Raw genomic sequence first — 27,295 nt, 5'->3', positions numbered from 1 at the left:
TTCAGCACTATAACAGCTATCTGAGTCATCTTCACTGCTCTCATCACCAACGTGAATAATAAATTTCTCTATGTCTTCATACAGGGTTTTGATGGTCTACCTCTCCTATGTTTGGCTGGCGTTGAAAATTTGCCTTCATTTCTACTCCCTTCCTCTACTATCCTGCGTACTGTGCTTTCAGAAACCCCTATAACAAAAGAATTAAGATGAATAAAATCAAATAGTACATTTAACATATTTTTATAGTAGCTTAAAACTAAAACTTCCTTTATTTTATTATTTTTTTTTTAATGTAAGTAGGAGGCCAGCGTCCCTGCGCTTCTCTAGTAAGTAGTTAGTAAGCTAAATCTAAAATGTGATTTTTTTTCTTATGGTTTGATTGATTATTAGATAGCTGTATGAAAACAGTTATCACTATACTATGTAGTAAAATCTAAACTAGGTACTTTATTTGAGGCTGGTTGGATTGGATATAACTTCTTGACTCAAATTGTGCTGGTCGCACTATAAAAACTAGTTTTTGTTTACATACAAATAACCTCAAATTAAATTGCGAAAACGTAATAATCGCCATACATACATACATTAAACACTCGTCACTAATGGAATATTCTATTTTACGTAGTACTGAGCAAAAATAAATGGAATCTCACCGGTATATTCTGCAGTACGTTTGTAAACGTTTTCCAAATCAGTCAATAACTTTCCAGCTTGAAATTCGGACAAACACCGAATAAAAACTTTATACACGACATCACGGACACCGCTACGTTTAACCTTTTTCATGATGTCTCCTTTTTTATTTAAATTTCTAGTTCTAAATAACAATTTTATCTCAATAATTCTCCACTTCACGAAAAAAACAACAAATTTTTATTCAACTTGACAGCTACATTGGCAATTCAGGGTTGCCAGGTAATGAAAAACGAATTAGTTCCAAAATAATTAATTTCATCTCTTTTATGTCGTACTATATAGTAAAATCAACAATAGTCCATATAATAATAAATGTATTTTAAATTCATTAATTACAAATACATTAAGCAAACAGAGCAAAATCTTATTTATTGATGTGGTATCGATAACTGAATCAGGACCAAAGGTTCAATCACAGTTCAATCAATCATTTTGTTTTTGTAGAGTTTATTTTTAGAGTTCAAAGATTATTATGAAATAGAAATAAAAAATATTTTTTCTCGTTGATGATTTAATCTATAAAATTATAATAATTTAAAGAGTTTGTTTCTCTTCTGTTGTTTTATTTTAGGATCTACTGGTACTGGACCGATTTCTGAAAATCTTTTTTCACAGTTGGATATTATAGTATGAATGATATGACGTGATCTCGACTAAGATAATATTAAATAATACGTATCACGAGCGATGCCGAAGCGAACCACACAGAGCAAGTAAGCAAGTAATTTTATAATACGTACCTATTCAATATTCATTTTTATACAAGTTATAGCAAGTAACGGTCAAGAAGATATATTATGTGTTTTATTCTGTGACTATGTTATCTGTAAAGTCAAAAGTGTAATTTCAAATTTGTCACTGGACACTGTCAAAAAAATGGCGAATCGGACGGTGAAAGACGCTAAATCAATTCGAGGAACAAATCCTCAATATTTAATAGAAAAAATAATAAGATCACGAATATACGATTCAAAATATTGGAAAGAAGAATGTTTTGCGTTAACAGCAGAATTACTTGTGGACAAAGCTATGGAGCTGCGATATATCGGCGGCGTTCACGGCGGCTTCATATACCCCACACCGTTTCTATGTTTAGTGCTCAAAATGTTACAAATACAACCTGAAAAAGACATTGTTGTAGAATTTATTAAAAACGAGGAGTTTAAGTATGTTCGTGCATTGGGTGCGTTTTATATGAGATTAACAGGTGCGTCAGTAGACTGTTATAAATATTTAGAACCCTTATTCAATGATAACAGAAAATTGCGGCGGCAAAACCGTCAGGGGCAATTTGAAATTGTGCATATGGACGAGTTTATTGATGAATTACTTCGAGAAGAGCGTTTGTGCGATGTTATATTGCCACGAATACAGAAGAGGCATGTATTAGAGGAGAATAATGAATTGGAACCGAAAATCTCTGCACTTGACGATGACTTGGATGAAGAAATGCCTTCAGATGATGATAATAATGAACCTGAAACCAAAGAGAATAGGAGAGAACCCGACAGAAAGGAGCGAGATAGAAGGAGGGACAGGTATGTTGTAATTTATATTTAGGGGTATAATAAAACGGTAATTTTCAAGGCTACCTAATGTATGTATTATTCGACCAAGCCAACTAGACTCTCGGGTGGAATGCGGCCTCCCCGCCCGCTTACCGCCTCAGGTACCGCGTTCGCCTTAGTATGGTTCGCAGCATCGACGCATTCGTACGTTTCGCATCGCTAGTTATTTCTGTACTTTTTATTATTAATCGTTAAAGCTTGTTGTTGACTGTTAAGTTTTTTGTTGTTATTTGTTTAAGTTTTTACTGTGTTGTTATTCATAGACAGCCCTCGAAATTAATAAAACACAGGTATGGTTGCGGTCAGACATCTTTAATTACAGTATAAGGAAGAGTACACACATGACGCAAGTTTGCACAGAGACAATATTTTGTTACCACAGATAAACAATAAATTTTACACCCCCACTTAACAAAATAATGTACACAAAAATTTATATTTATAACAACAAAATCAAAGTTTCAATTCAATTAAATTCTTGACAAACCTAACATTTTAATAAATTTATAATGTTTTTCACTACAGAGACTCTTAGTTAAGATATCGGCTGGCATCTCAGATGTAGGTATATAAGAAATATTAACCAACTCTTTAACAATACATTCTCTAATGAAATGATGCCGAACGTCTATATGTTTAGTTCTTCTATGAAACAAGGGGTTACATGCTAATTTCTGTGAACTTTGGTTATCACTTAACAAATTGACAGGTGTATTAACAATTTCACCTCCACTTATCTCAATAATTAAATTTCTTAAATATACAGCCTCTTTGCATGCCTCAGAGAGGGCCATGTATTCCGCCTCTGTGCTTGATAAAGCAACAGTTTTTTGCTTTCTACATTCATAGGATATTACACATCCAGACATTTTAAAAATAAACCCTGTATAGGACTTCCTATCTATAGAACAAGATGCCCAGTCAGCATCTACAAAGCCAATTAGTGAACTTTCTCCCTTTACAAATTTCAATCCATAGTCTTTAGTTTTACTTAAATATTTTAAAACTCTTTTTAAATGTTTCCAGTGAGTCTCTTCGTAGCAGTTATTATATTGACTGAGGAAACTCACTGCATATGCTATATCAGGTCTAGATAAAACACATAAATACATTAGCGCACCTAGTAATTGCTGATATGGGTATGTTTGACAAATAGATTTAGATCTAGCTAATTTTAAATTCTTTTCCATTGGAGTATCTGAACTTTTACAATTTTCCATTTTGTATCTTTTTAAAATTACATCTACAAAATCTTTCTGATCTATAGTAATAGAATCTTCTTTAACAGTTACATTCATACCCAAACAACGCTTCAACTGGCCTAAATTTTTTACATTAAAATTTGTTGTCAATTTACTTATTAATTTGTCACATATTTCTTTACTATTATGGAACACAAAAAAATCATCTACAAATAATGCTATATATACTCTAACATTTCCATTACAAATCATAAACAAACAAGGTTCATACTGAGACTTTGTGTAACCTAATTCTAACAAACAAACTTCCACTCTTTTATACCAAGCTCTGGCTGACTGTTTTAAACCATATATCGCTCTTTTTAATTTAAGTACTTTATTTTCACAATTAGGCATATTTGAACAAGCTGGTATTTCCATATAGATACATTCATCTAATGAACCATTTAAAAAGGCAGTAGGTACATCAAGGTGCATTAAATCTAGGTTCTTATCTACACTTAAAGCTAACAAAAGTCTCAAAGTAGAATATCTGAGAACAGGTGAAAAGGTCTCTTTATAGTCCATACCTTCTTTTTGTGTAAAACCCTTCGCCACAAGTCTCGCTCTATATCTCACTTTGTTTTCACAATCATATTTAATTTTAAAAACCCACTTGCACTTCACTATTGTTTTATTCACTGGCCTTTCTACGAGTTCCCAAGCTTCTCGATCACTAAATGATTTCAACTCCTCTTTGATTGCTTGTTGCCACTGCACACTATCTGGACCATTAATCGCATCACTCAAAGAGATCTCATCAGTTGACACTTCATTAGCACATAAGTTAGCCCTACCATAGTACTCTGGCTTTTTCCTTACACGTTTCTCTGGAATTTTAATGTTACTGGAAGGTAAATTTGCAATCATTGACTCATCTGGCGAAAATGAATTTGACTCCTGGAAACTATCCTCTGATCCTGAACTGGATCCATCTGGTATAAAAGTCTTGTCATGATAATGTGAGTGCACATCTTCTTCATGATCACTAGACTTGTCTGACTGTTGATCCCCCACTGAATCCTGCTGTTCCTTAATGCTCTCCAGCACTATCACCTGTGTTGTCATACTGTCATTTTCCGGTTCCATGACCACAACATCTCTTGCCACTGAAACAGTGCGTGATTCAGGATCATACAGTCTATACCCTTTGACGTTTTCAGGGTATCCAACTAAAAATAATTTTTTTGACTTTCTGTCCCACTTCAATCGCCTTTCTTTAGGTATGTGAGTCATAACTAAACTGCCATAGACTCGTACATGGCTGACATCTGGTTTCTTTCCAGTCCATAGTTCAAACGGGGTATGATGCTGAAGACCCGCAGCTGGAGATCTATTCTTCAGATATACTGCAGTTTGCACTGCCTCCGCCCATAATATTTTATCAAATTTAGCATCAAATAAGAGACATTTAGCTTTTTCAACAATTGATCTATTATACCTCTCACAAAGCCCATTCTGTTGAGGTGTATATGGGTTTGTCTTCTGGTGTATAATTCCAGTCTGCCTTAAGTAATTTTCCATTTGTGCTGAACAAAATTCTCCACCATTGTCTGTTCTTAAAATCTTTATTTTTGTAGATTTTTGATTTTCTACTAAGCTTTTAAACTGCTTGAAATAAGAGAATGTTTCATCTTTACATTTTAAAAAATACACAAAAGCCATCCGACTATAGTCATCCACTAACAGAAGGAAGTATCTGGCCTGTCCGAGCGACTTATTCTCCATAGGTCCGCAGAGGTCAGCATGTACAATATTCAGAATATTATCACTCCGTGATGAACTTGTAGGGAAAGGTAGTTTGGTTTGCTTTCCCTCGCAGCACACAGTACAATTAGCTCTGCTGATTTCTGCCTTATCTTGGAATGATAAGCCTTCTACTGCTCCATCTCTCATGATATTTAAGTCTTTACTGTTAATGTGGCCAAGCCGCCTGTGCCATGTCCAACTAGAAGTCACTGCCGTCGCTGCTAACAGTTGATCTGACTTCACAATGTTCAACTTATACACACCATTTGTTAAGTTAGCTTCTCCAATGCATTCATTCCGTTGATTATAAATATAGCATACATTTTCTTTGAAAATAACTCTGTTGCCAACACTTATCATCTTACTAACGGATAGAAGGTTTGTAGTGAGGTTATGTATGCATAAAACATTGTTGACATTTACCTTATGCTCCTTATTTCGCACTTTCGTGGTAATATCTATGTCACCGGAACATATAACTGGCACGATTTCATTGTTAGCCACCACTATACTTCGAGGCTCAGTATTATACGATATATTTCTTAGCATATATTTGCTCGACTGCGATATCATATGCGTACTAGCACCCGAGTCTACATACCAGTCTTTGTACCTGTATTTTCCCGTTAGGAACATTGCACTAAATGCATTTACTTGTTTATTCTTTTCTGAGAAACGACATTGATTTTTGTAATGTCCGACTTGCTTGCATTTGTAACAACGAATATTTTTTACCACCGGCTTTCCGTCAAAATGGCTGACTTGCTTATTCGATTGCCTATTCGATGCTGACACGTGCGTTCGTTTCCCGCCATTTTGATTTTGGCGAGAATCTTTTGAAAAGAATGCTCCTTCGGTTTTAATTTCGGTGCCTGCGCTCATATCTAGCAGCTTAGTCTTTATTGTATCTGCACTCATGTTCATTCCGGAATGCTCAATGGCCATTATCATGGGCTCGAACTTATCGGGTAAACCGGCTAATAGAAGCGAACCGACCCACTCATCATTTATTTCGAAACCGGTACCTTTAAGCTTTTGAGAAGTATCCACTACTTGGGTCACATACGCAGTCATCGATTCCGAGTTTTCAAGACGTATAGAAATTAATGTTCGTAGTAAGCTGATACGACGCGTAAATCCGGAATCGTCAAAAAGCGCCTTTAACTTGGCCCACAAGTTATGCACTTTAGTTTCATTCTTGATGTGTACGTTAGGGTTGCCAACACTTCATCATCAAAATATAGTATTTTCCAAAATAAGGTGTAAAAAATATAGTACATTTAAAAAAAATATAGTATTTTATGGGAAAAACAAAAAAAAATAGACAAATATATATTTATTTTTATAAATACTATATTTTTTTGCACTTCTTGCACTGTGTAACAGCTTTTTGTTTAAAATAAAAGTGTCAAGCTTTGTCACATTCAATGTTTAAATTAATATAAAGGAGATGTCCAAAAAATGACCCAGAATCGACAGGAATGAAATGTGTACCAATGGATTGATAATTAAATATAATATAATGTAGCAAAAGCGGTAATTTTGAAATCGTTATAGTATAGGAGCTAGGAGCAAAATAAAATAACTAAGAAATTCGTTTAAAAAATCAAAAAATAAGTTTACGTCATGTTGTAGCTTAATATGACGTTATAATAATGTTTTATCACTTGTGTTATACATGATCATTATCATCAACACGTTTTAAAAGCAACAGCAACATAATAACATCATGTTCAATCACAACATAACTGACTAAAGATTTCGTTTTTAGTAGTTTTTATTTTGGTTCAAGATACTACAATTGCTATAGTACTGTGTGTATTATTGGTGCCTAATTCTGTGGCTAAGGATTGGAAATAAAAAATAATAATAGATATAGTATAGGAGTTAAAAGACAATAGAACTGAATAGAAAATCGTTTGAAAATTATTATGATGTGGATGAGATTATCGTTGTTATTATAATTTTAATTTTTAATAGATTAATTGCTTTTACTTGTACATTCATGTGTAACACAATTTGTTGTAGATTCGAATGTAGTTGTTATTATAGATAGGTAGATTATAATATCATTAAAACTTAACAAAATTAGACCTTATTATAAAAATAAATGAATAACAATGATATTCTAATACACAACATAACGAGTTTTTATTATTTTCAAACGAGTTTTCACTTTGTTTTTTGGCTCTTAGCTCCTAGGTATACTATACAGTTTTTTTTTAATCTTTAGCCATAGAATTACCAATAATACATAATATAGTACTATAACAATCATAGTATCTATAAACTAAAAGAAAAAAACTACAAAATCGAGAGTTTTTGTTATGTTGTGCTTTAACGTTTTTGTTTCGTTGCTTGTAAAATATGATATTTATTATGTGTAACACAAGTGATAAAATATTATAACATCGTCATATTAAGCCACAACATAACTGAAACTTATGTATATTATATTTTTTAAGGAATTTCTTAGTTATTTTATTTTGCTCCTAGCTCCTATACTATAACGATTTCAGAGTTGCCCCCTTGGTAATATGTATTATATTATACTTCAATGCCAATCCATAATTGGAACACGTTTCATTCCTGTCGATTCTGGGTTTTTGGTTCATACATTTTTGGACATGTCCTTTGATATAAATCAAAAGCTCATTTTTTATTAATGATACACTACTTCTGTTTCTTTCTTCTCGCCACTGGTATATGCGCAATAGGTTATAATATGACTTAGCCATCTAACAATTAAAAGGCGTATTCTTATTTTTTTTTTAATGAAGGATTTGTTTGTAACATTTGTCGGTGTTGAAAATATAGTATTTTTGCGTACTATATATGTTTTCAACAGTATATAGTACGCAGACCCGAAATATAGTACAATACTATATATTATAGTACGGTTGGCAACCCTAGTGTACGTAGAGCGATGGGTCGATAGTCATCACCATCTTTGCTTTAGCCTTCCGATCATCTTGTTCACTTAGGTTAGCACTGTTCTTAATGTCGATGCCTTCGAGGATTAAGAAGTTTCCTACGGCGAATGCCCAATCATCGTAGTTATCTCGTCCCTTCAACCTTGGAACGTTCAACGAATAATTGCCTGCCATTGTAACTGCACAAATTTTTAATTTACTCAAAAAGACTATTTTTTAGGGTTCCGTAGCCAAAATGGCAAAAACGGAACCCTTATAGTTTCGTCATGTCCGTCTGTCCGTCTGTCCGTCTGTCCGTCTGTCACAGCCGATTTACTCGGAAACTATAAGTACTACAGTGATGAAATTTGATGGGAATATGTGTTGTATGAACCGCTACAAAAATATGACACTAAATAGTAAAAAAAAGAATTGGGGGTGGGGCCCCCCATACATGTAACTGAGGGATGAAATTTTTTTTTTCGATGTACATACCCGTGTGGGGTATCAATGGAAAGGTCTTTTAAAATGATATAAAGTTTTCTAAAAAACATTTTTCTTAAAGTGAACGGTTTTTGAGATATCAGCTCTCAAAGTCGTAAAAAGTATGTCCCCCCCCCTCTATTTTTATAACTACGGGGTATAAAATTCTAAAAAAAATAGAGGTGATGCATGCTAATTAACTCTTTCAACGATTTTTGGTTTGATCAAAGTATCTCTTATAGTTTTTGAGATAGGTTGATTTAACTGTAATTTATTATATTTGCTGCTACGGAACCCTTTGTGCGCGAGCCCGACTCGCACTTGGCCGGTTTTTTAATTTGCTCTGGGCCCATAACCTAATAAAACACAGGTATGGTTGCGGTCAGACATCTTTAATTACAGTATAAGGAAGAGTACACACATGACGCAAGTTTGCACAGAGACAATATTTTGTTACCACAGATAAACAATAAATTTTACAGAAATGGGGAAAAATAAGACTATTCATAGCGGAGAGCGAACAGTGATATTATTAATATTTTTTTTTTGCTATCTGTACCCGAGACATGGGCGGGTGACGTCACAGTTGAAAAGGGTCTAGTTGGCTTGGTCACGTAGTATAATAGGATTATGTGCACTTATTTTTTAGTGACACAGCCATCTCACTTTATGAAATCTTAAAGAGTAGCACTATTATTGTTTAAATATGAAGAAGTAATAGCTGTGAATGTAATCATCACCACAAAAACTACAATTTTACAACATTTTATTTTCTATTTATGATGCTTAAAAGTAATGATGTAACAAAACATGATTTTGCCTATACAATACCAATATCTATACTAAATAATAGGTGATACCATTACCAAAAACAATATTGACGGTTTTGTAGATTAATAGGTATGTAATAAATTATGATTGTAAATCATATTTAAAAAAAAGTTTGTTTGAAAACGCTAATTTAAATAAATAATCATTTTTTTATTAAAAATGCTAAATCAAATTTGTAAAATTTTTCATTTTACATAGTTAAAGTATTACATAAAGTCAGTAGGTAGTCCAAGTTAGCTAGTAACATAATATATATTAATATAATAATTCACAACTCACAACCAACTAGTTAAATCAGACACTAATTAACTACCTCAATGATAACGACTATTTTCTGACCGAGCGAGGCAAATGATTTTGTTTCAGACATTTAATAAGCCATACAATGTATTAAATTTATAAATAAGAGCCTAGTCTATCAATGAAACAGCTGCTATAGTTATTATTATAACTACAGAGTTTCTTGCCAACTCTTTAGTAGAAACTGTTGGATAAATAATTGAGTATACAACTAAACACTCTCTAGCTCTAATAGTTAAACAACAACATCCATACTAATATTATAAATGCGAAAGTAACTCTGTCTGTCTGTTACTCAATCACGCCTAAACTACTGAACCAATTTGCATGAAATTTGGTATGGAGATATTTTGATACCCGAGAAATGACATAGGCTACTTTTTATTGCGAAACGTGAACCACGGGCGAAGCCGGGGTGGACCGCTAGTAAAAATATATTACCTATATTGTCTAATTCAAACCTTCCAGATCACGTGACCGTGACAGGCGTGAAAAAGATCGAAAACGCGATCGCTCACGAAGCCGTGAGCGGGAACGCGAACGGAGGAGAGAGAGAGAGCGGGAGCGCGAACGGGAGCGGGAGCGCGAGCGGGACAGAGAGAGAGCGCGGGAACGGGACAGGGAAAAGGAAAGACGCGATAGACACGATGTTGATAGGCGGAGGGATAGAGGGCGCTATTAGTAAGGATTTTAGTTAGTTAAGGATTAAATGACGTTTTAATATTGAAAGTGTTTTATTACAGTTTTTTCATGCTAAAAAACAGACCAATTCAATTTTTTACAATAATTACCATATACACTTTTATAAGCCATATTCTCTATGATATTATTATAAGTAATAAGAACTCTAGGAGTGGCACAGCGTCTCTTTTTTGCTCATAATAGTTGAATCATGCCATATTATTTTATGAGTCTAATAAAATTGTATGTGCGTTTGTGTGTCATTTTTGAAGATAAAATGTTGTGTTGGTGACCTATTGAACCCTTTTTACTTATAATATCATTGACCATAATATTGAGTATTGATTGATAATTTGACCATAAAAAAATAAAAAAACCATTTCAATTAAAAGTATTTTATTAAAAAATTAATCTGCGATAAAGTATTTAAAATACATAATATTCTCATTACATTTAAATTTACACACTCATTCACGTAACAATATTTACAAATTAACGTGAAACTCAATAAATATCACTCAAAAGTATTAAAAATCATGATTGTGTCTAATTCATCATATGAGATAATTAGGTATATAAAGCAAATAAAAATTGAAAATTCATATAAGTAGATGTTTTTTTATTATTCTAACTTCAAGTTAAGCTTTTGTATATGAAAAGCAAAATTACAATGAGGCAGAATCAAAAATTATCATTTATCATGAATTTAAAACGCTAAAAATACACTATCATGTATTATTTTATCTTCTTCTGTGGTTTATGGTATATTCTATGACCGAGTTATTTAATGAGCTGCCGCTATAGTAATTTCAATCAAGAATTCTATTTAACTAAATTAATGATCAGAAACGTAAATAATAAATATGTTTAGATTTCCAATATTACATCATATACAAAGTGCAAGAAAAGGTTTGTAATGATCAAGTTGCAAATAATATAGCAAAATACAAGAAAAAGTTTAACAATTAATAGGAATGAAATTTTAATATCAACAATAATTTAACATGTAACAGAAAATACAACAATTTTGTACCATTAATATAATTATTTTCAGTACATTTGTCTAACCTATATAAGACATATGTTGTTCAATAGATTATTTACTAGTCAGATTTTTTACTAATATTTTTCTATACTATTTGATTTATTTTATTTTTAGTTAGTATTAGTTATTCGTATACAACAATAACATTTTAAATAATATATCATTATAATTCATTTATGAGAGTAAAATATATAATAAGTAATATTAAATAGTGTTTTTAATAATGGACTAATAGCAGTATTGTTCATATTTATAACTACTGGTGTTATGAGTTACTTAATTGAATATAAGGCATATTGACAATTCAATAAATATACAATGTATTAATAAAAAATATTGTAAATATTGCTCTGTCTATACATCAATAAGTCTATCACTAGAACTACTATTGCTCTCTTTTTTACATAAATCTAGTACCTAGTACCTTTTAATAATAACTTCATTCATTTCTATGTGTACAAGTTTTAGGCAGACCATAAAAAAAATAATCAAAATTATTTACAATGTTAGAGCTATAAAAAAAAATGAAAAGAACTGATTTGAATACAAATTGAGTTAAAATTATCTTGATTTTAAATAATTTTAAAATATAAAGCTGAATATCCATGAATGAGGGACTTCAGTATGGAAATAAAAAAAAAACTTCTTATTAACACATTGTACCTAAACCGTTGAGCCATTTTGGGGTTATTGCTTCAGTTTACATAAAAGTTTCTGCTAGAACGTTGGCGCGTTCATAATAAATATTCTCTTTTCTTCGTTTTTGATCCATCTCAATAATCTGTCGACCGCTCGAATCGCATGATCCTTTTCCATAAGCGCGTCAAATGTTACGTATAGCTCGAAACCGTTTGTTATCTGAAATAATAGTAAAATATTTTAGAATAACTTATGGTTTACAAATGCATATGTATAGAAATTGTATTTTATTAAGTGTATTGATTGTAGTATAATATGAGATATATTAGATTATTTTTAAATGTTGTTGACTTAAGTTAAAATATATAAAACTTTTATTAAGCTTTTTCTATGGGAATTGGATATAATCCAAAAAGCTACGCATTTTATTGTTTTGTGCATAAATATTATAACTAGGTTCAACGATCTGCAAATCAAATCTGCATGTTTCATATTACATCTTCAGTGACTATACTTGGATTGTTTTAACTTTTAAAACAAGTGATTTTTAAACTTAAACAAATTCAAGAAAATGTCTAACTTACCCAAGCCAAAATAGAATCATCCGCATTGGACCTAAATATCAACTTAGCCGGCGAACACGCACAATGTATCTGACTACAGAATTCTCTATAATTCCTCACATAATCTATATCGGACATTTTTTCTACTTTTTTCTTAACCACGTCACCACCTTCCTTATGCCTTTGCCTGTAATCTTGTAATCTATCAAGACTTATAGGATCTGACGAGAACAACTGTGCCGTGGATTTACATTTGTACATAAAATGCCTTATTTCCGGTATTCCAATGTGTTTTAACGGATTTGTCGTTGGCAGAGTTTTGTTTCTGTTGAGAGCATCGTTGATAGCTACGAGGCAATTTGATCGTCTTAGTTTGTCTGCTATTGTGTGTTTTGCTTGAGATAGTGGGTAGAAGGCGTCCCTTTGTACTGTGAGTAGAAGTAAACAGGCTTGGCAGTCTTCGGATATGTAAGATACATGACCGTGTAGAAAACCTCTGAAATGTAAGTATATTGACTATTGAATTAAAACTTTTAGAATTGAGAAGTAGGATGATGTATGAATGGACGGTTACATTTTTCAAACTACGGAAGGACCTAACACTTTTAAACAACTGATTTAACGTGTTGATATTGTAACAAATAGTGAAAAAGTAATATATTTGTAGCATCCGGAAAGACCTAACATTTTTAAGTAACTGGCGTAACGTGTTACCGTAACAAATGGTGAAAAATACTTATGCAGCTGTAGTATTTACAATAAAGCATTCAAGTACAAAATAATGAAATTACTTACGTCGCATCAAACTTAGGTAAACAAATCGGCGTCCAGCTCTCAGCCGTTTTAAAAGACTCCGAACTCCGAACCAAATTGAACAGCAAATGAATATCTGACGGATGCAATGTGTACTTCTTCATTCTTACTAAAGTAATTAATTGATTCCCCGCTATCAATATAGCGAAAACGAGATCCCTTATCTTATGGCAAGTTGTTGTTATTGCATTTGTTATATTCTCTCTTACTTTCTCTGGTAACGGTAAGCATCTGACCGCCCCGAGTAAAAAAGCTGGATCTTTTTCCATGAAAATCAGTAAGTTGTCGATTAGTCGTTCTGCGCCTGAGAGTAAGCGGCGTAAATCGTAGTTGCGACGCTGTTCGAATATTCGGTTCAATTGTGTTAGTGTTAGGACTGATACTATTTGGTTGAAGGCGTATCTGTAAGTAATAATTAGTTAGCATACTGTTTATACATATAGGTATATAGATTTTAGTAAATGAAGGATTATTTACAGATATTATGTAGAGTAGAAAAAACCTTTGAAAAATTTATGTATCTTTAAATTGTTTGTAAACCTAAATAAATAAAGATTTTGCAGTAAGAAAAGGCATTTGACAGAATTTGTGCTATATGAATAGAAACCGTAAAAAAAAGTGTCTCAAAGATTAAGGAAGCAGCATTAAGGAAGGTAAGTTTGTTCTGAATTCATTTGTTTATGTGCTACTTGATAAAAAAAATATTATTTAGCTATTTTTCTAGTCATTAAATGAATGATTTATTTCAGGCTTTTTGAAATTCAAAATCTTAAGTGGCGAAAGAGCATAATATCAAACTTGGGCAGTTAAATTATCTAAAAAGATTACATAAAAATTAAACTTACGTCAATTGTAACACTAATTGCGTTTCACTCTCATTAGACTTTGAAATAGCCACCAATATTAACGGTCCTTTCACTAAGAACACAGCCTTACAATCTTTTGTGATCAGTGACCGTAATATATCATGGTTCTGATCTTCCACTACACTTACTAAAGCTTGTATGACTCCGCAGAGACCAGCTAGTTTGTCTTCATTACCATATCTGTAAAGTTAATTAAATGGTTTGAAAATTTTGGTACTGAATACTTTAATTTAGTAAAATACTGGTTTTAATTTGTTAAAACCTGTATTTATAACCTTTGGGCTGCAATAACAAATCTACTTTCAAACCTCACTACAAATTATATTTTCAGTTTTCACTGGTTGAATATCAAATTATCTCAACCAAATCATTTGATACTTCAATAATTTCAAATTCACTCACGCTAAAACTTCATAATAAGTTAGATTCAAACTGCAATGAATATGTTTGCATTTGTCTTAATTTTAAAATCTGTCTCACTCAAGCATTTAAATTAAATTCTGTACAAATACAAAAGTAACAAACACGACAGACTACTGTTATGGTATGTTTACCTAGAGTAAATAGGTTTGCCCGCTGAACTCAAAATGAACACATGCTTTTCTTTATTAACAAGTTCTGGTGATTTAAGATAGTCTTCAACATCATTTTCCAAATCATCACCATTTTGGTCCACTAAGTTCGAACTGCTGGCCGATCCACCAATTGCTTCCTGGAATGTTATATATAATAATTATAGCTTTTAATTGGAAACCTATGTGTGTGTGTTTATAATGATAACATGTTATATAACAAATTAAAAAAAATTAAAATGATAAAAAATTTGATAATATTGTTATAGTACAGCAGTTTAGTAATGAAAATGATATCTATTTTTATGTAAGTTTGTTTAAATTGGTGTATTGAAAAATAATTTAGTAATCTGATGAAGCATTTTAAGTTTTCCGCCCCCCAGTACACATTAATCTGTTTCCTAATTATGAGTGTTTGATAAAGATTATTGATATAATACTAATAGACCGGGAGATACTGACACAAAATTTCGAGTCATTTGTAACAGGATGGCGGTTCTACAGGGGTCTTAGTACGCAATGATAAAAAGAAAAATGATGGTGTGATCGCTGGTATCGGTGGTTTAGTCGCGTGGGCGTTAGCCGAACTCGTCGGAAAAATAGCGAAAGTCAAACGATTTGTAACACAAAAATTTTAGTATTTACCGATAGCCCATAAAAAAGAAGTAGGCGGTAGTGTCATGCCATACTTTTCCGGTGTGACTTACAGCCCGCCATACCGACGCGAATATGTTGATTTAAATAAAACAATTATTCAACCATTTGTACCAGGCTAACTTTTGCACAGGTAACCATCGTCGTGCAGCCATTTACGAAAATCGCCATGCCATACTTTTCGGACGATTCCAAATGGTCGCCATACCGCCGAAAATCTGCAAAAAAAAATTATTTCGCCAAACTTTTTGTACCAGTATTGCATTTGGATTTTTGGAGAGTATTTGATAAAATGTGACCATTATTATATTTGCCATACTTCTAGTAGGGGGAAAAAGTGCTGTCATACTTGAAAAATTAATTTAGTATTAATTTATATAAGTGAAGATTTCCAACACCTAGATCTTTGAAATTTTGTATTTATATTCTTTGATCCTCAAACTTCCAGGAAAAATAAGTGCCATACTGTTACAAATCGTTTGACTTTCGCTATTTTCCGACGAGTTCGACTAACGCCCTCGCGACTAAGCCGCCGGTACCAGCGTTCACACCATCATTTTTCTTTTTGTCATTGCGTACTAAGAACCCTGTAGAACCGCCATCCTGTTACAAATGACTCGAAATTTTGTGTCAGTATCTCCCGGTCTATAAACTGAGCATCGTAAAAACACTGCAATGATGTCGACATATAATTTATTATCATACATAACTTACATCTTTACTTTGCAAATTATCGCTAGACTTCGTTTCTTTTAACTCCTTCGAACTTTCGCCTATTTCACTCTGAATTTCGCTTATGGTGCTCGCTTTTTGACTTAGATCAGTACTCCGGCCTTGAAGGCTTGAGTTCATTTCTGAAGCAAATTCCTCAAATGAATCTGTGGGATTCAAAATGCTGTCGTAACATGCACCAGGTTCTAGATCATCTGCGGTATTTTCAGACACTTGAGTGTTCGATATAACGTCCTCTTTTGATGTAGACGCCATGGCAATTAATTAAAGATTTGGTTGATTATTAAATTAAACGAATTAACTAGATTAATGCTCATTTAGGCTCATCAATATTTTTTTGTGTATATAAATCAAAATTTCACTGATGGCTGTCATTTGTCAACTTCAATGTCATCTGTCAATGCCAGCAGCCAGATAAGGAAACGATTCATTTGTAAATCGGATGAAGAGAGTATCTTAATTACTTATCACCTAAAATTTAAATAAACTTAAGTGTATAGGTAATAATAATATATTGATTTTTTTTAAATTGGTCCTTCTCTTATTTACATTTTTACTCTTGGTGAATTATTTGTGTTGAGATTTTTATGTCCAAGAAAAAAAAAATATACTCAGACTCAGACTACAGAACTCAGGTATATATAGTTCCATGCTCAGAACGAGAAATTTGAAAACTATGTTTTCTTTTTATAAATTATCGTGTTTATTTAAAACCTCAAAACAATTTTAATTTTTCAAATGTTTATTGCTCGAGTTTCAAATGCACTAAACTGCTACCGCCACAAGAGTATTTTTATAGATACCCACCTATTATTTTTTGAAACATAATATAAGTATTTATACGTTTGTACTATAATATTTTAAAGGTGAATTTTTAAATTATTTTTTTATGCATCTGTCTGGAGTTTATTGAGGCCAAGGTTAGTATTTGATATCTATCAATATACCTAATATTAAACTTCTAATATATATCTATAGTTTTTTTAACTACAAATAAAAAACGCTAAAATTTGCAATGTAAAGATGAACCGTCACTACGAAACTATTAACTGCATCTTACATTGTAAATTTTCGCGTTTTTGTTTATGTAAGTATTTAAAATATTATATTAATGAGACTGGACCTGTAAAAGACATATTTTTTTAAACAACAATTAAATTCAGATAAAAATCGTTAGCTGCCAAGTGCAAGTGTACTGTGTAGTATTCGTTTAGGACTTGAAGGAAGTGGATAAAAAACCGTAGCCGAATACATGAATATTTTCATCTACTTATAACTTACCTAGTACAATAATAAACAATCGAACCTCAATGCTAACAGCATTTTACTTTATTTGTAATATATTGCGATTTGCGAGCTGAGATCCCGAAAACACGGTAACTATAGCTTTGGGTAAATAAATGAATCATACACTATGACATCAGCGCTTTTATATCGATATCCGAGGAAATACTGAGTTAATATTATAATTTTTCGATTATACCAAACAAATACAGTTTTATTTGGTCTGAAAATATAGATAGTTATTACGGCCTATGGCGTGATTTTTGAAATGTTCTGAGTCATGTGGGGATTTAAGCCACAATTTAAGCATAATAAAGTAGGCAATAATAAGTATACTATTAAAAAATTTAAAAAGCTAGGTTAAGGTATTATAGGTACGTTTATTGACTAGCGGCTTGTTTCGTCTTTTTCAGGGTTCACCCAGGAAGACACATGAAGATTTCAAATGGTAAAATAACGTTATTGCATGTATGAACCTTCCGAGCGAAGCAAGCATGAGTACGAGTGCCAGAATCGACTTTAGGGAGTTTCCCACTCAAAGAGAAACGAATAGGTACCAAAAGAATACCTCAGTTAGTTACTTTTAGATTTTCACGTATTTTTCCTAATAATTGTACCTAACAAAGGATTTAAACTTTATGCGGGTATTAACTTGAACACATAACAATGAAAACCATCCTACGCCAGTTTATGTTACCAAGAAATAAAAATATGTATTTCAATCCTTTTTATGACATATTGACTCGTGTGGCTGTAGATTAACCCATAGATAAATATAATCACGTATACAACAGGATACCTAATCCGCTCCTTCAATACCTAACAAATTGGTCACGATTGGAGAGCTAAAATAGCTTCCGCTATGTGTCACGGAGTCGACGGCGTGGAAAGCGGAGATAACTCCTGGCGAACAACTTATGTTCAATACGAGAAGTTATTAGCAAGTTTTGTGTTATTGAGATCAAATCATTTCCGTATTGATACTAAGAATTATGCATTATACCCACGAGCTTAACGTCTATTACCTACCATACAATGGTATGTAGGTTATGTTTTTTTTTGTTATCTATGGCCTTTTTGTTCGAAAATTGTTTACGTATGACGAAAAACTGGGGTCTGGGGATATTATAAATAAAAAAAAGAAAACATATATGTACGAATTGCCCTATAAAAATAAGAAAACAAATACGAAAGAGATGCCAGCTACTAGGTAGGTAAGTATTGCATATTTTTTTCGTTATTTTGGTAAGTGAGTTAATTATATTACCGTCGTCTATATTGTTTTCAGTTATTTTTTATTAACAAAAGTATGTTGTTAATTTCTGTCTGGAATTCGAAATGAATATTTGAAATGCTATCTTCATTCTTACAAAAGTTAAGTATAGGTAGTGGTGCTATAAAATATAGTAACTAGAAACTTTATTTAGAAACCGTCATCATTAATTTAAGAATTTATGCAATACAGCATAGTCGTCGTACTATAAATTACATTGTCTATTCCCCAGTTAAAATACCCTTGTTATTTCGTAAAATAATATTTGAGCTAATAAGCTTGGGTTATCAAGACGAAGAACCGCCAGGTCCAAGTCTCGGGTAATTTTAAACATTTCGAGTGACCCTGTATCCTCGTCAAATATTATTTTACATTCGCCAACATTACAATCTTGAGGATCTGATCCCTTATGCCGTAACCTTCATAAAGATTTATTAAAATATCCAATATCTAAGTATCTGCCTTTGTCTTGAAAGGTCCTTTGAGGTTTTTTCAAACTATGAGTAAATGAACACGCGGTTTTTGAAATGTGTTCGCGAGTCGCGACTCGAAAAAGGGAGATTGTAGGTCAAATAGAACGGATCTGACCGTTTCAATAACCAAAACTTATAGATATAATGCTTATAGATTTTACTACTTCTCACTTCTTCTCATCTCGTAAACTCTGCAATACGCACATATGAGTAAAATTTTTCACATTGTCAAAAAGACTTCAATCAAATAAATGATTATTAATACGTAACAGATAGGGTTGTTCCGTGACAGTTCAAAAGTGGCAAGTCAATCACTATCAAAGGGGAAGAATTTATGAATGCATATCACAAAGCCTGGAGTTCGTGCTCTCATCATTTCTAGTGCAAGAGATGCCAAATATATATCGTGTTTCATATACAAATACTAAGTAATAAAATACAAAGCATATTTCGCTTTATCATGTTTGAATACAACGTGTTCTGATTTTGAAATATTCAATTCACAATTTTCCTTTCGGCTGCCAGATTTCATACTTTTTAATATTATACTTTTTTAATTTAAAAGTTGATTACTGGCTGATAGAATTATGAAAATATGAGAGTTAGTAAAAATGTTACTGGGTTACTTAGATTAGGGATGGAAAAATTGTAATAATAATTGGAAATAATTGAAGTGAAACTTCTTTATCGGGGTTGGAAAAAAATTTAGTGTAACACTTTTCCGTTAACTACGCGCACTCTTGTTTTCTAAGTTCAAAAATATTCTATTGAAGTTAAGCTAGCATACTTAATTTTAATTCATTATTTCTAAGTTTACCTACATATTTAATACCATAATACTTACATAATATTACTATTCCATAAATGCAAATGCGATTGAACATTTTAAAGTGAAACTTTTAATATATCGTCTCAAACTTTTTGGTCTGTGTAGCGCATGTCGCGACGGTCGGCTGCCGAGTAGGTATAAAGCAGTGTTCGGAAAGTTTCACTTTTACCGTGGTTTCATAAAACCACACAACATTTTTTTTACATTTCAAAATATATACGTGCTGTCAAGATAATATCATTAATTCAATTAAAGCTACTACGTATTAGCTAAAAATACATCAATACAAACATATTAATTAAACAAACTAGAACTACATACTTACCACTTTACATAAATATAAAATAAGTACAAATCATTCTGCTACGTTAAATCTACATCAAAAACGTGTGCCACTCTCGGTCTAAGCGTTTTGTTCATAATGCAAAAGCATCACGTAAAACAAATTTGTCTCTTGGCAAGTTTTTAGGCGCTCCTGTAAAAAAGGGAAGGCAATAAAACAGCTATTTGCAAAGTGCTAGCGGGTCGCGACATCTGCTGAGGGACCTTATAGATTGCGTGCGCTAAATTGCTTCATAAAATGTGCTTGTTTTTGTTTGAGACTTTCGTATCTTTACCAGATTAAACGTAAAAATAATATAGATAATTAGATAGCCTATGCCAGTCGTTATTTCAATAATAAAACTGATTTTCTTAAATTATATCCACAATCCCATCTTTTGAATATCAATTAAGTAATATTAAAAAGGTGGTTTTTTTCAGGGCATTGGCCATTATGATGCGGTAGGTATTTACAACAGCACAAGTTTCTTGTGGGGTTTAATTCGGTAAGAATCCGACATAACCCACGGCTCCTTGCCTTTGTCGTGGTTATCTATGCAAGATTTTCCCACCACGATTTTCCCGCCAAAAAGGAGACATTAGCCTCATGTTCTTTGACGTCACATTGGAGCTATTTTGTGGTATGATTTTTATATCTGGTGATAATTTTTGTCGTGGTTGCTTTCGAAGCTCATGGGAATTTCCTTTTATAACTACTAATATAAAGCCGAGTTCGTTTGTTCGAATGCGCTAATCTCAGAAACTATTGGACCGATTTCAAAACTTCTTAATTATTTTTATTTTCTGTGCTATAGCCTAGTTTTAAAACATATCGAAACAATTTCAATAAAACCCCGGCCCGAAATATCGCGTTCAACACGGCATTTCACACTGCACAATGTGAAAGCAAACTAGCTCCTAGTTTCCTTTCAATCAAGCGAATCAATTATACCAAACTTGTTCTGGCAAGTGCTCCCGACATGATTAAGTATGCAGACATCTGTGACATCGTTCATTCATTATAACACACTGTTAATGACATGTGACTTGGAAGTTTCTTGGTGAGAACCGTGTATTATAAACACGGTTGGATAATGAATGATAAAGTTGTGAAAGGAAGAGTTAGTTTTAGTCTAAGTTTCTATGTTCATCATGAGAAAATTAATAAGTTCTGCTAAAGTTTAGAATTTTCCGGAAGTAATGAATATTGAGAAGAAATCATTAAGTAAATTGAACAGAAAAACAAAGCTGATAGTAAATCTGGCCAACCAGCAATACATTTTTATTAACCTATAATTTGTAAATTAAGTTGAATCTAGTTGTATTAATAAAAAAGACGGGTTGCACTCCGGAAGTGCCGGCAGAGAGCATGTTTGATATGTTGGAATAATCTTAATACTATTATAAAGGCGAAAGTTTGTAAGGATGTTTGTTACTCTTTCACGTAAAAACTACTGAACCGATTACAATGAAATTTAGCACACATATAGAGGCTAACTTGGATTAACACATAGGATAGGTTTTATCCCGGAAATCCCACGGGAACGGGAACTATGCGGGTTTTCCTTTGAAAACGCGGGCGAAGCCGCGGGCGGAAATCTAGTAATAAATAAATAAATAAATATTATAGGACATTATTACACAAATCGACCTAGTCCCACAGTAAGCTCAATTAAGGCTTGTGTTGTGGGTACTAGGCGACGATAAATATAATGTTTTATAAATATATATTTATATTATATATACTAGCTTTCCGCCCGCGGCTTCGCGTTTTCAAAGAAAAACCCGTTCCCGTAGAGCTTATGTCAATAATTAGCGTTAGCAGTTTCTATTCCATGGCGTTACGTACGTTTGTCTAAAGGCCCAGGCCCCCTTTTCGCAATTTGATCATCTAGGTACATACAAGAAGGAATATTAGATACATTTTTGCGCTTAGAATTTACAAACTTCCAGAAATGTTTAGGGTTTGATTCTTCTACGTTGGAAAAATATAATATTTAATGCCTCTTTTCTTGAAGTCGGAAAAATAAATTTCCTATCAATATAGGTAAAGGCATCAACTAATAGTGTTACTTATTTGTTTTGTAAAAATTAAGATTAATTGTATTAATCCTCATTGTCATAGGATAAGCAAATTAATCATCAAAATTATCATCATATCTGATAGTTACATTAGTATATAAACCATATAAATTTTGCAAACTGTACATTTCAAAATGAAGTTGTTCCTGGTCGTCATTGGTCTGGCTTTGGCTCAAGCCGCCCCGAAGTATGAGCCCATACTAACGGACTACCACAATGTAGTGGGGATTCCGGAGGCTGCCCGCATCAAGGCAGCGGAGGAGGCTATGGACTTCGATGGCTCCAGGATCACGGGTGGTTCTACATCGAGCCTGGGACAGTTCCCTCATATGGTGAGTTTTATTGCTATATACTGTTTAAAATCGCCCTATTATAATATTGGGTGGGTTATGGGTATACCATAGAGAATTTTCTCGAACATCTCTTTGTCATGTAACTTTCTTTAAAATGGTAAAATACAGGGAATAGCTCAATTTCCAAAAGCATTTTCATATATTGTAACGTTCTTCACGAAAGTATTTCGTATGACTTAACGTGAATTTATAAGTTAGCACGACAGTGTAACACTGGTGAAGATGGGGTGCACAGCTAGTTAAAAATAACATAGAAATAAAAATAGGAGATGGAGATGAAGACTGAAAAATAACAACCGTGTTCAAAAACGGAAAAGTAAAAAATAAAAAAGCCCGTGCACCGAAATCAAACCTTTTTAGTTAATACTAAATAGCACATCTAAATAATAATAATATGTATTATGTAGTAATTAATAAACCTTTGGAAACTATGATAAACATAAAGTATTATAAAAAAAATATATATAGGTATGTATTTTGTACAGGGCGGTTTAGTCATCACTCTAAGCAACGGAGGTCAATCAGTCTGTGGCTCCTCTTTGATCAGTGACACCAGGATCGTAACCGCAGCCCACTGCTGGCGCACCCGCCAGAGCCAAGCCCGTCAGTTCACCGTTGTTCTCGGCTCCATTCGCCTGTTCTCCGGTGGTGTCCGTCTTAACACTAACACCGTTCACATGCACGAACACTACAACATGAACAACCTAAGAAACGATGTCGCTATCGCACATATACCCAGAGTCAGCTTCAACAGTAAGTAAAACGTTCATGTTATTAAATCTTTCCCTTATGTGATTGATTAGTGAAGTTACAATATAATTTGACTGACGGTTTGCTTGGTTGGTATTGGCCCTGTCTTCCAAGACAAAGGTCGTGGGTTCGATTCCCACCCGGGGCAAATATTTGTTGTTTGTGTTGAACATAGATGTTTGCTCTGTGTCTGGGTGTTAATTATCCCCACCCCCAGTACCCCAGTATCAGTCACTTCCGTTTGACCGCCTTCAGCGTCGTGCCTGCCGCATTGTCGACCTACCTGAGCTCACCGATCTGCTGGATCCTCTGGCTTTGAGGCAAGATGTTGCGACTCTGTGCGTATTTTATAGCATATACAACGAGAAGTGTTCTGAGGAATTGTTTGTCTTAATACCACCTGCACAATTCCACCACCGCACTGCTCGACACAAGCAAAAATATCATCCACACCACCTAGATGCATGGCGCTCGTCAACCGTGCGTTTCTCACGGCACTTCCTGCCCAGAGCCACACTCCTGTGGAACAAATTGGTCGTGTCGTGTTCCCCAACCAGTACGACATGGAAACCTTCAAACAAAGAGCCTACCTGAAAAACCAACTTCCATCTTAAAGCCGGCAATACGATCGCAGTGTTCCCAACGCCGTGGCCTGTGATCGTCATGGGCGGCGTCTATCACCTACCACTAAGTGAGTCGCCTGCCCTATTGCTAGGGTTACTATAAAAAAAAGTATGGGATCAGATCGTTCCGTGTGTGCAAATTGTCCTGAAATATTTATTTTTTTATTATTTATTAATTACAGACAATATTAGAGCTATTAACCTGGCATCTGGTAGCAACCTATACGTGGGTGTAACAGCAACTGCCGCTGGTTTTGGAAGAACTAGTGATGGTGAGTCGATATAAAAATTAATACTTGGAAATTATTAATTGAATTATTGGTCGTTTTATTTCGTACTTTATTAATCTTGAATATTATTTATTACAAAACTGAAACATCCTTGCAGGATCTGATGGAACAATATCGAACAGTCAAGTGTTGAGACATGTTAACCTTCCTGTTATCAACAACAATGATTGCCGCAGTGTGTATGGACCCAATACAGTTATCGCTGCCACTTTGTGTGTCAACACGAGCGGCAGACGTAGTACCTGCCCTGGAGATTCTGGTGGTCCCCTAACAATTAACAACAACAGGGAATTGGTAAGTACAACCAAACATTCTGCATTGAATAAATTTCATAGATTTTTATATTTACCCCCGTGGCTCCTCTCCTGTTGTTCGTAGCGTGATTATATAATAGCCTATATATAGCCTATATATAGCCTTCCTCAATAAATGAGCTATCTAATAATCTAACACCGAAATAATTTTTCAAACTTTAGTGTTGTATTTTTAAAGTGTGCTTTGGGAAAAAATGTGTTTTTTATCTCTTATTTTTAATATATATCAACAGATCGGTATCACTTCCTTCGGTCACCGCAACGGTTGTCAGCTCGGCCACCCCGCTGGTTTCGCCAGAGTCACGTGCTACGAATCTTGGTTACGCGCCCGCATGTAAACTGCCTAACGAACTTTTCATAATAAAGATATCAACTTTAAATTTAAAACATAGTTAATATAGTTTGTTAAGTGTTAAATGTTTGTATACAGGGTACGATGGGATTGTCATCGTCCTTTAGGACAAAAATCCCTTAATAAAAAAAGATATTATGTAGAATACAATTTTATGTATCTATTACTTATTTATTACAAAATATCACCATACATCTACATTCAACATAACTCATTAATTTGATTACCCAATGATAATTACGATAAATACGTTTATCGATGGCTAAGATAGTTTAATTCTTATCGACTATTATAATTTTTGATACATTCGTCAGCTAAAAAAGATCTAATGACAATTGATTTAATTTGTTGTTGCAGATCTTTTTCTTCTACTTTCAAGTACTTTTTTGTACATGTGGTATAAAACGTAACGCATTTAAATGCTTCTCAGTATTATTCATTTTAGATCTAATAAGAAAAAGAGCCTTAATAATTACCTAATATACCATGTCGCATTGTTGCATAAAATCTTCCACTTCAAATATAAAATGGAGGTGTTTGTTTCTCGTTGAGCCATTTTTGAGCAGTGCGCACGTAAGCATATTTTTTATTCGTTGATTACACCAACATAAATTTTAATCGAAAAAAACTTGAAATTATTGCAAAACTTGAAAACTTGAAATGATTAACTAATTATCTTACTTATCTAGTGATAAAATACAGCGTGTTTTCTTAGAGCGCTTCGACCGTTGATTAGCGTAGATATAGGTATTCTGCGTTCCCTTAAAAATCTCTGATAGTCAGATGCAGTTTTCAGTTCGGTTTAGAACCGTTAGTTACTAAGAAGTCTTTTAATTTACCGTAGTCAGACAGTAGACGAATCACCACAGATAACCTAACCATAAATATTCGTCCATAAACAACCAAGTACACTAAATACATTTGATGTTAAAAATACAACTAATGTATCCATTAGGATATATCAACTTCTTTGCCTACTTTCCTAAACGAATGTAGTACGTACTTAGGAGCTCCGAACTTTTTATACTGTAGAGGTTTATCAAGGCTGTCTGTAACAAGTTTAGGGCGGGAAATTCTTGAGCTATAGCCTTCTAAATTTGGGGCGAACGATGGCAATCTGTTGAATTGGTGACTTATCTTAGAACAACCGTAGCCAAAGTATATGTATGAGATATTGGAGTTCTTTTAGATCTTATTAGACTTTGAATACGTAGAACATTTTTGGATAGATGAAATCTTTTATATAGGTAATTTTTTCCTAATATAGATTGTGTTTTATAGATTGCTCTTAATTTTGAAATCAGGTGAAAGTACAACAATAAATCACAAGTCCTAGATTTATTGATTGGATTCGAAAGCTTAAACCACTGATATTAATTTCCTCTTTATGAAAATACTCAAGTCTTAAAACGATGAACAGAATATTTATATTAACATTTTAATACCATGCCAAAAACATTCATTAAAATAAATATAAATTAAACGAAAGCACAGAATGCGTTCATAAAATGTAAATATTATCGAAATTATTAATGTATTGGTATCTCGGGATAACATAGGTATAATAAATTAAATATTTTTAGTAACAAGCGTGTTTTATCTCGTCCGTTCCGATAACTCCACGTTTCCTCTGGGGTATTTGTACGTTGTACTGGCTGGACTAGCCATTTTGTTAATGTTTTAACAGATTTAATTTGAGTTCTTAAGTAAATTTACTATAAAGAGAGACGTAATAAGTATTATTTGCTCTTACAACAGTGTAAACTATAAATCGAGGTGTTCTTAACTAAAATTAATTATAATTCGCTTTACATGGAAGTAGTTACCTACTAGTGTCAATTTTTCTTATAAACATACTTTCCCTTAGAATGTGATTATATCAGCACACAAGGTATAATTATACCTTCTCAATGTTTATAAATACTGTTATCAAACTACTTCCGCAATTTATATCGCTTATACGTTACGAGATATCCAAGTCCTGCCACCCCAACGCACACAGCTTC

At 33.2% G+C, this 27,295-nt stretch overlaps 3 protein-coding genes across 3 annotated transcripts; 2 read left to right on the top strand and 1 right to left on the bottom strand.

The window, feature by feature from the left end:
• Positions 1-1,571: 1,571 nt before the first annotated feature.
• On the top strand, positions 1,572-10,496 carry Prp38 (pre-mRNA processing factor 38). The gene is made up of 2 exons (XM_090114909.1): positions 1,572-2,234; positions 10,249-10,496. The coding sequence occupies exons 1-2, from the start codon at positions 1,573-1,575 to the stop codon at positions 10,460-10,462; spliced, it is 876 nt and encodes a 291-aa protein (XP_089971035.1). The 5' UTR covers position 1,572; the 3' UTR covers positions 10,463-10,496.
• A 1,623-nt stretch (positions 10,497-12,119) lies between these two features.
• Positions 12,120-16,697, bottom strand: Mon1 (vacuolar fusion protein MON1 homolog). The gene is made up of 6 exons (XM_090114976.1): positions 16,328-16,697; positions 14,942-15,099; positions 14,367-14,567; positions 13,504-13,923; positions 12,730-13,204; positions 12,120-12,364 (listed from the first exon to the last, which is right to left on the bottom strand). Exons 1-6 carry the CDS (start codon positions 16,598-16,600, stop codon positions 12,224-12,226), a joined length of 1,668 nt encoding a protein of 555 aa, XP_089971102.1. The 5' UTR covers positions 16,601-16,697; the 3' UTR covers positions 12,120-12,223.
• A 6,044-nt stretch (positions 16,698-22,741) lies between these two features.
• LOC149898645 (epithelial serine protease-like) lies at positions 22,742-25,424 on the top strand. Its single transcript, XM_090114809.1, has 5 exons — positions 22,742-22,939; positions 23,446-23,713; positions 24,516-24,605; positions 24,721-24,917; positions 25,171-25,424. The coding sequence occupies exons 1-5, from the start codon at positions 22,742-22,744 to the stop codon at positions 25,273-25,275; spliced, it is 858 nt and encodes a 285-aa protein (XP_089970935.1). The 3' UTR covers positions 25,276-25,424.
• Positions 25,425-27,295: the final 1,871 nt, after the last annotated feature.

Source organism: Colias eurytheme, chromosome 22 (genome assembly GCF_061535395.1).
Source record: "Colias eurytheme isolate Ceu_HAF_F1 chromosome 22, ilColEury1 Martin Lab GWU primary, whole genome shotgun sequence".
In the NCBI taxonomy this organism is placed as follows: Eukaryota; Metazoa; Arthropoda; class Insecta; order Lepidoptera; family Pieridae; genus Colias; species Colias eurytheme.
The sequence above is the reverse complement of the archived record's forward strand: the minus strand, read 5'-3'. Positions and strand labels throughout refer to the sequence as shown.

Coding starts and splice junctions, on each gene's coding strand:
- Mon1 (XM_090114976.1), bottom strand. CDS start 16,600: ATGGCGTCTACATCAAAAGAGGACGTTATATCGAACACTCAAGTGTCT. Junction 13,924..14,366: donor CAATTAGTGTTACAATTGAC/GTAAGTTTAATT, acceptor TATTACTTACAG/ATACGCCTTCAACCAAATAG. Junction 13,205..13,503: donor TTACCTAAGTTTGATGCGAC/GTAAGTAATTTC, acceptor CTTACATTTCAG/AGGTTTTCTACACGGTCATG.
- LOC149898645 (XM_090114809.1), top strand. CDS start 22,742: ATGAAGTTGTTCCTGGTCGTCATTGGTCTGGCTTTGGCTCAAGCCGCC. Junction 24,606..24,720: donor TTTTGGAAGAACTAGTGATG/GTGAGTCGATAT, acceptor ACATCCTTGCAG/GATCTGATGGAACAATATCG. Junction 24,918..25,170: donor TTAACAACAACAGGGAATTG/GTAAGTACAACC, acceptor ATATATCAACAG/ATCGGTATCACTTCCTTCGG.
- Prp38 (XM_090114909.1), top strand. CDS start 1,573: ATGGCGAATCGGACGGTGAAAGACGCTAAATCAATTCGAGGAACAAAT. Junction 2,235..10,248: donor CGAGATAGAAGGAGGGACAG/GTATGTTGTAAT, acceptor CAAACCTTCCAG/ATCACGTGACCGTGACAGGC.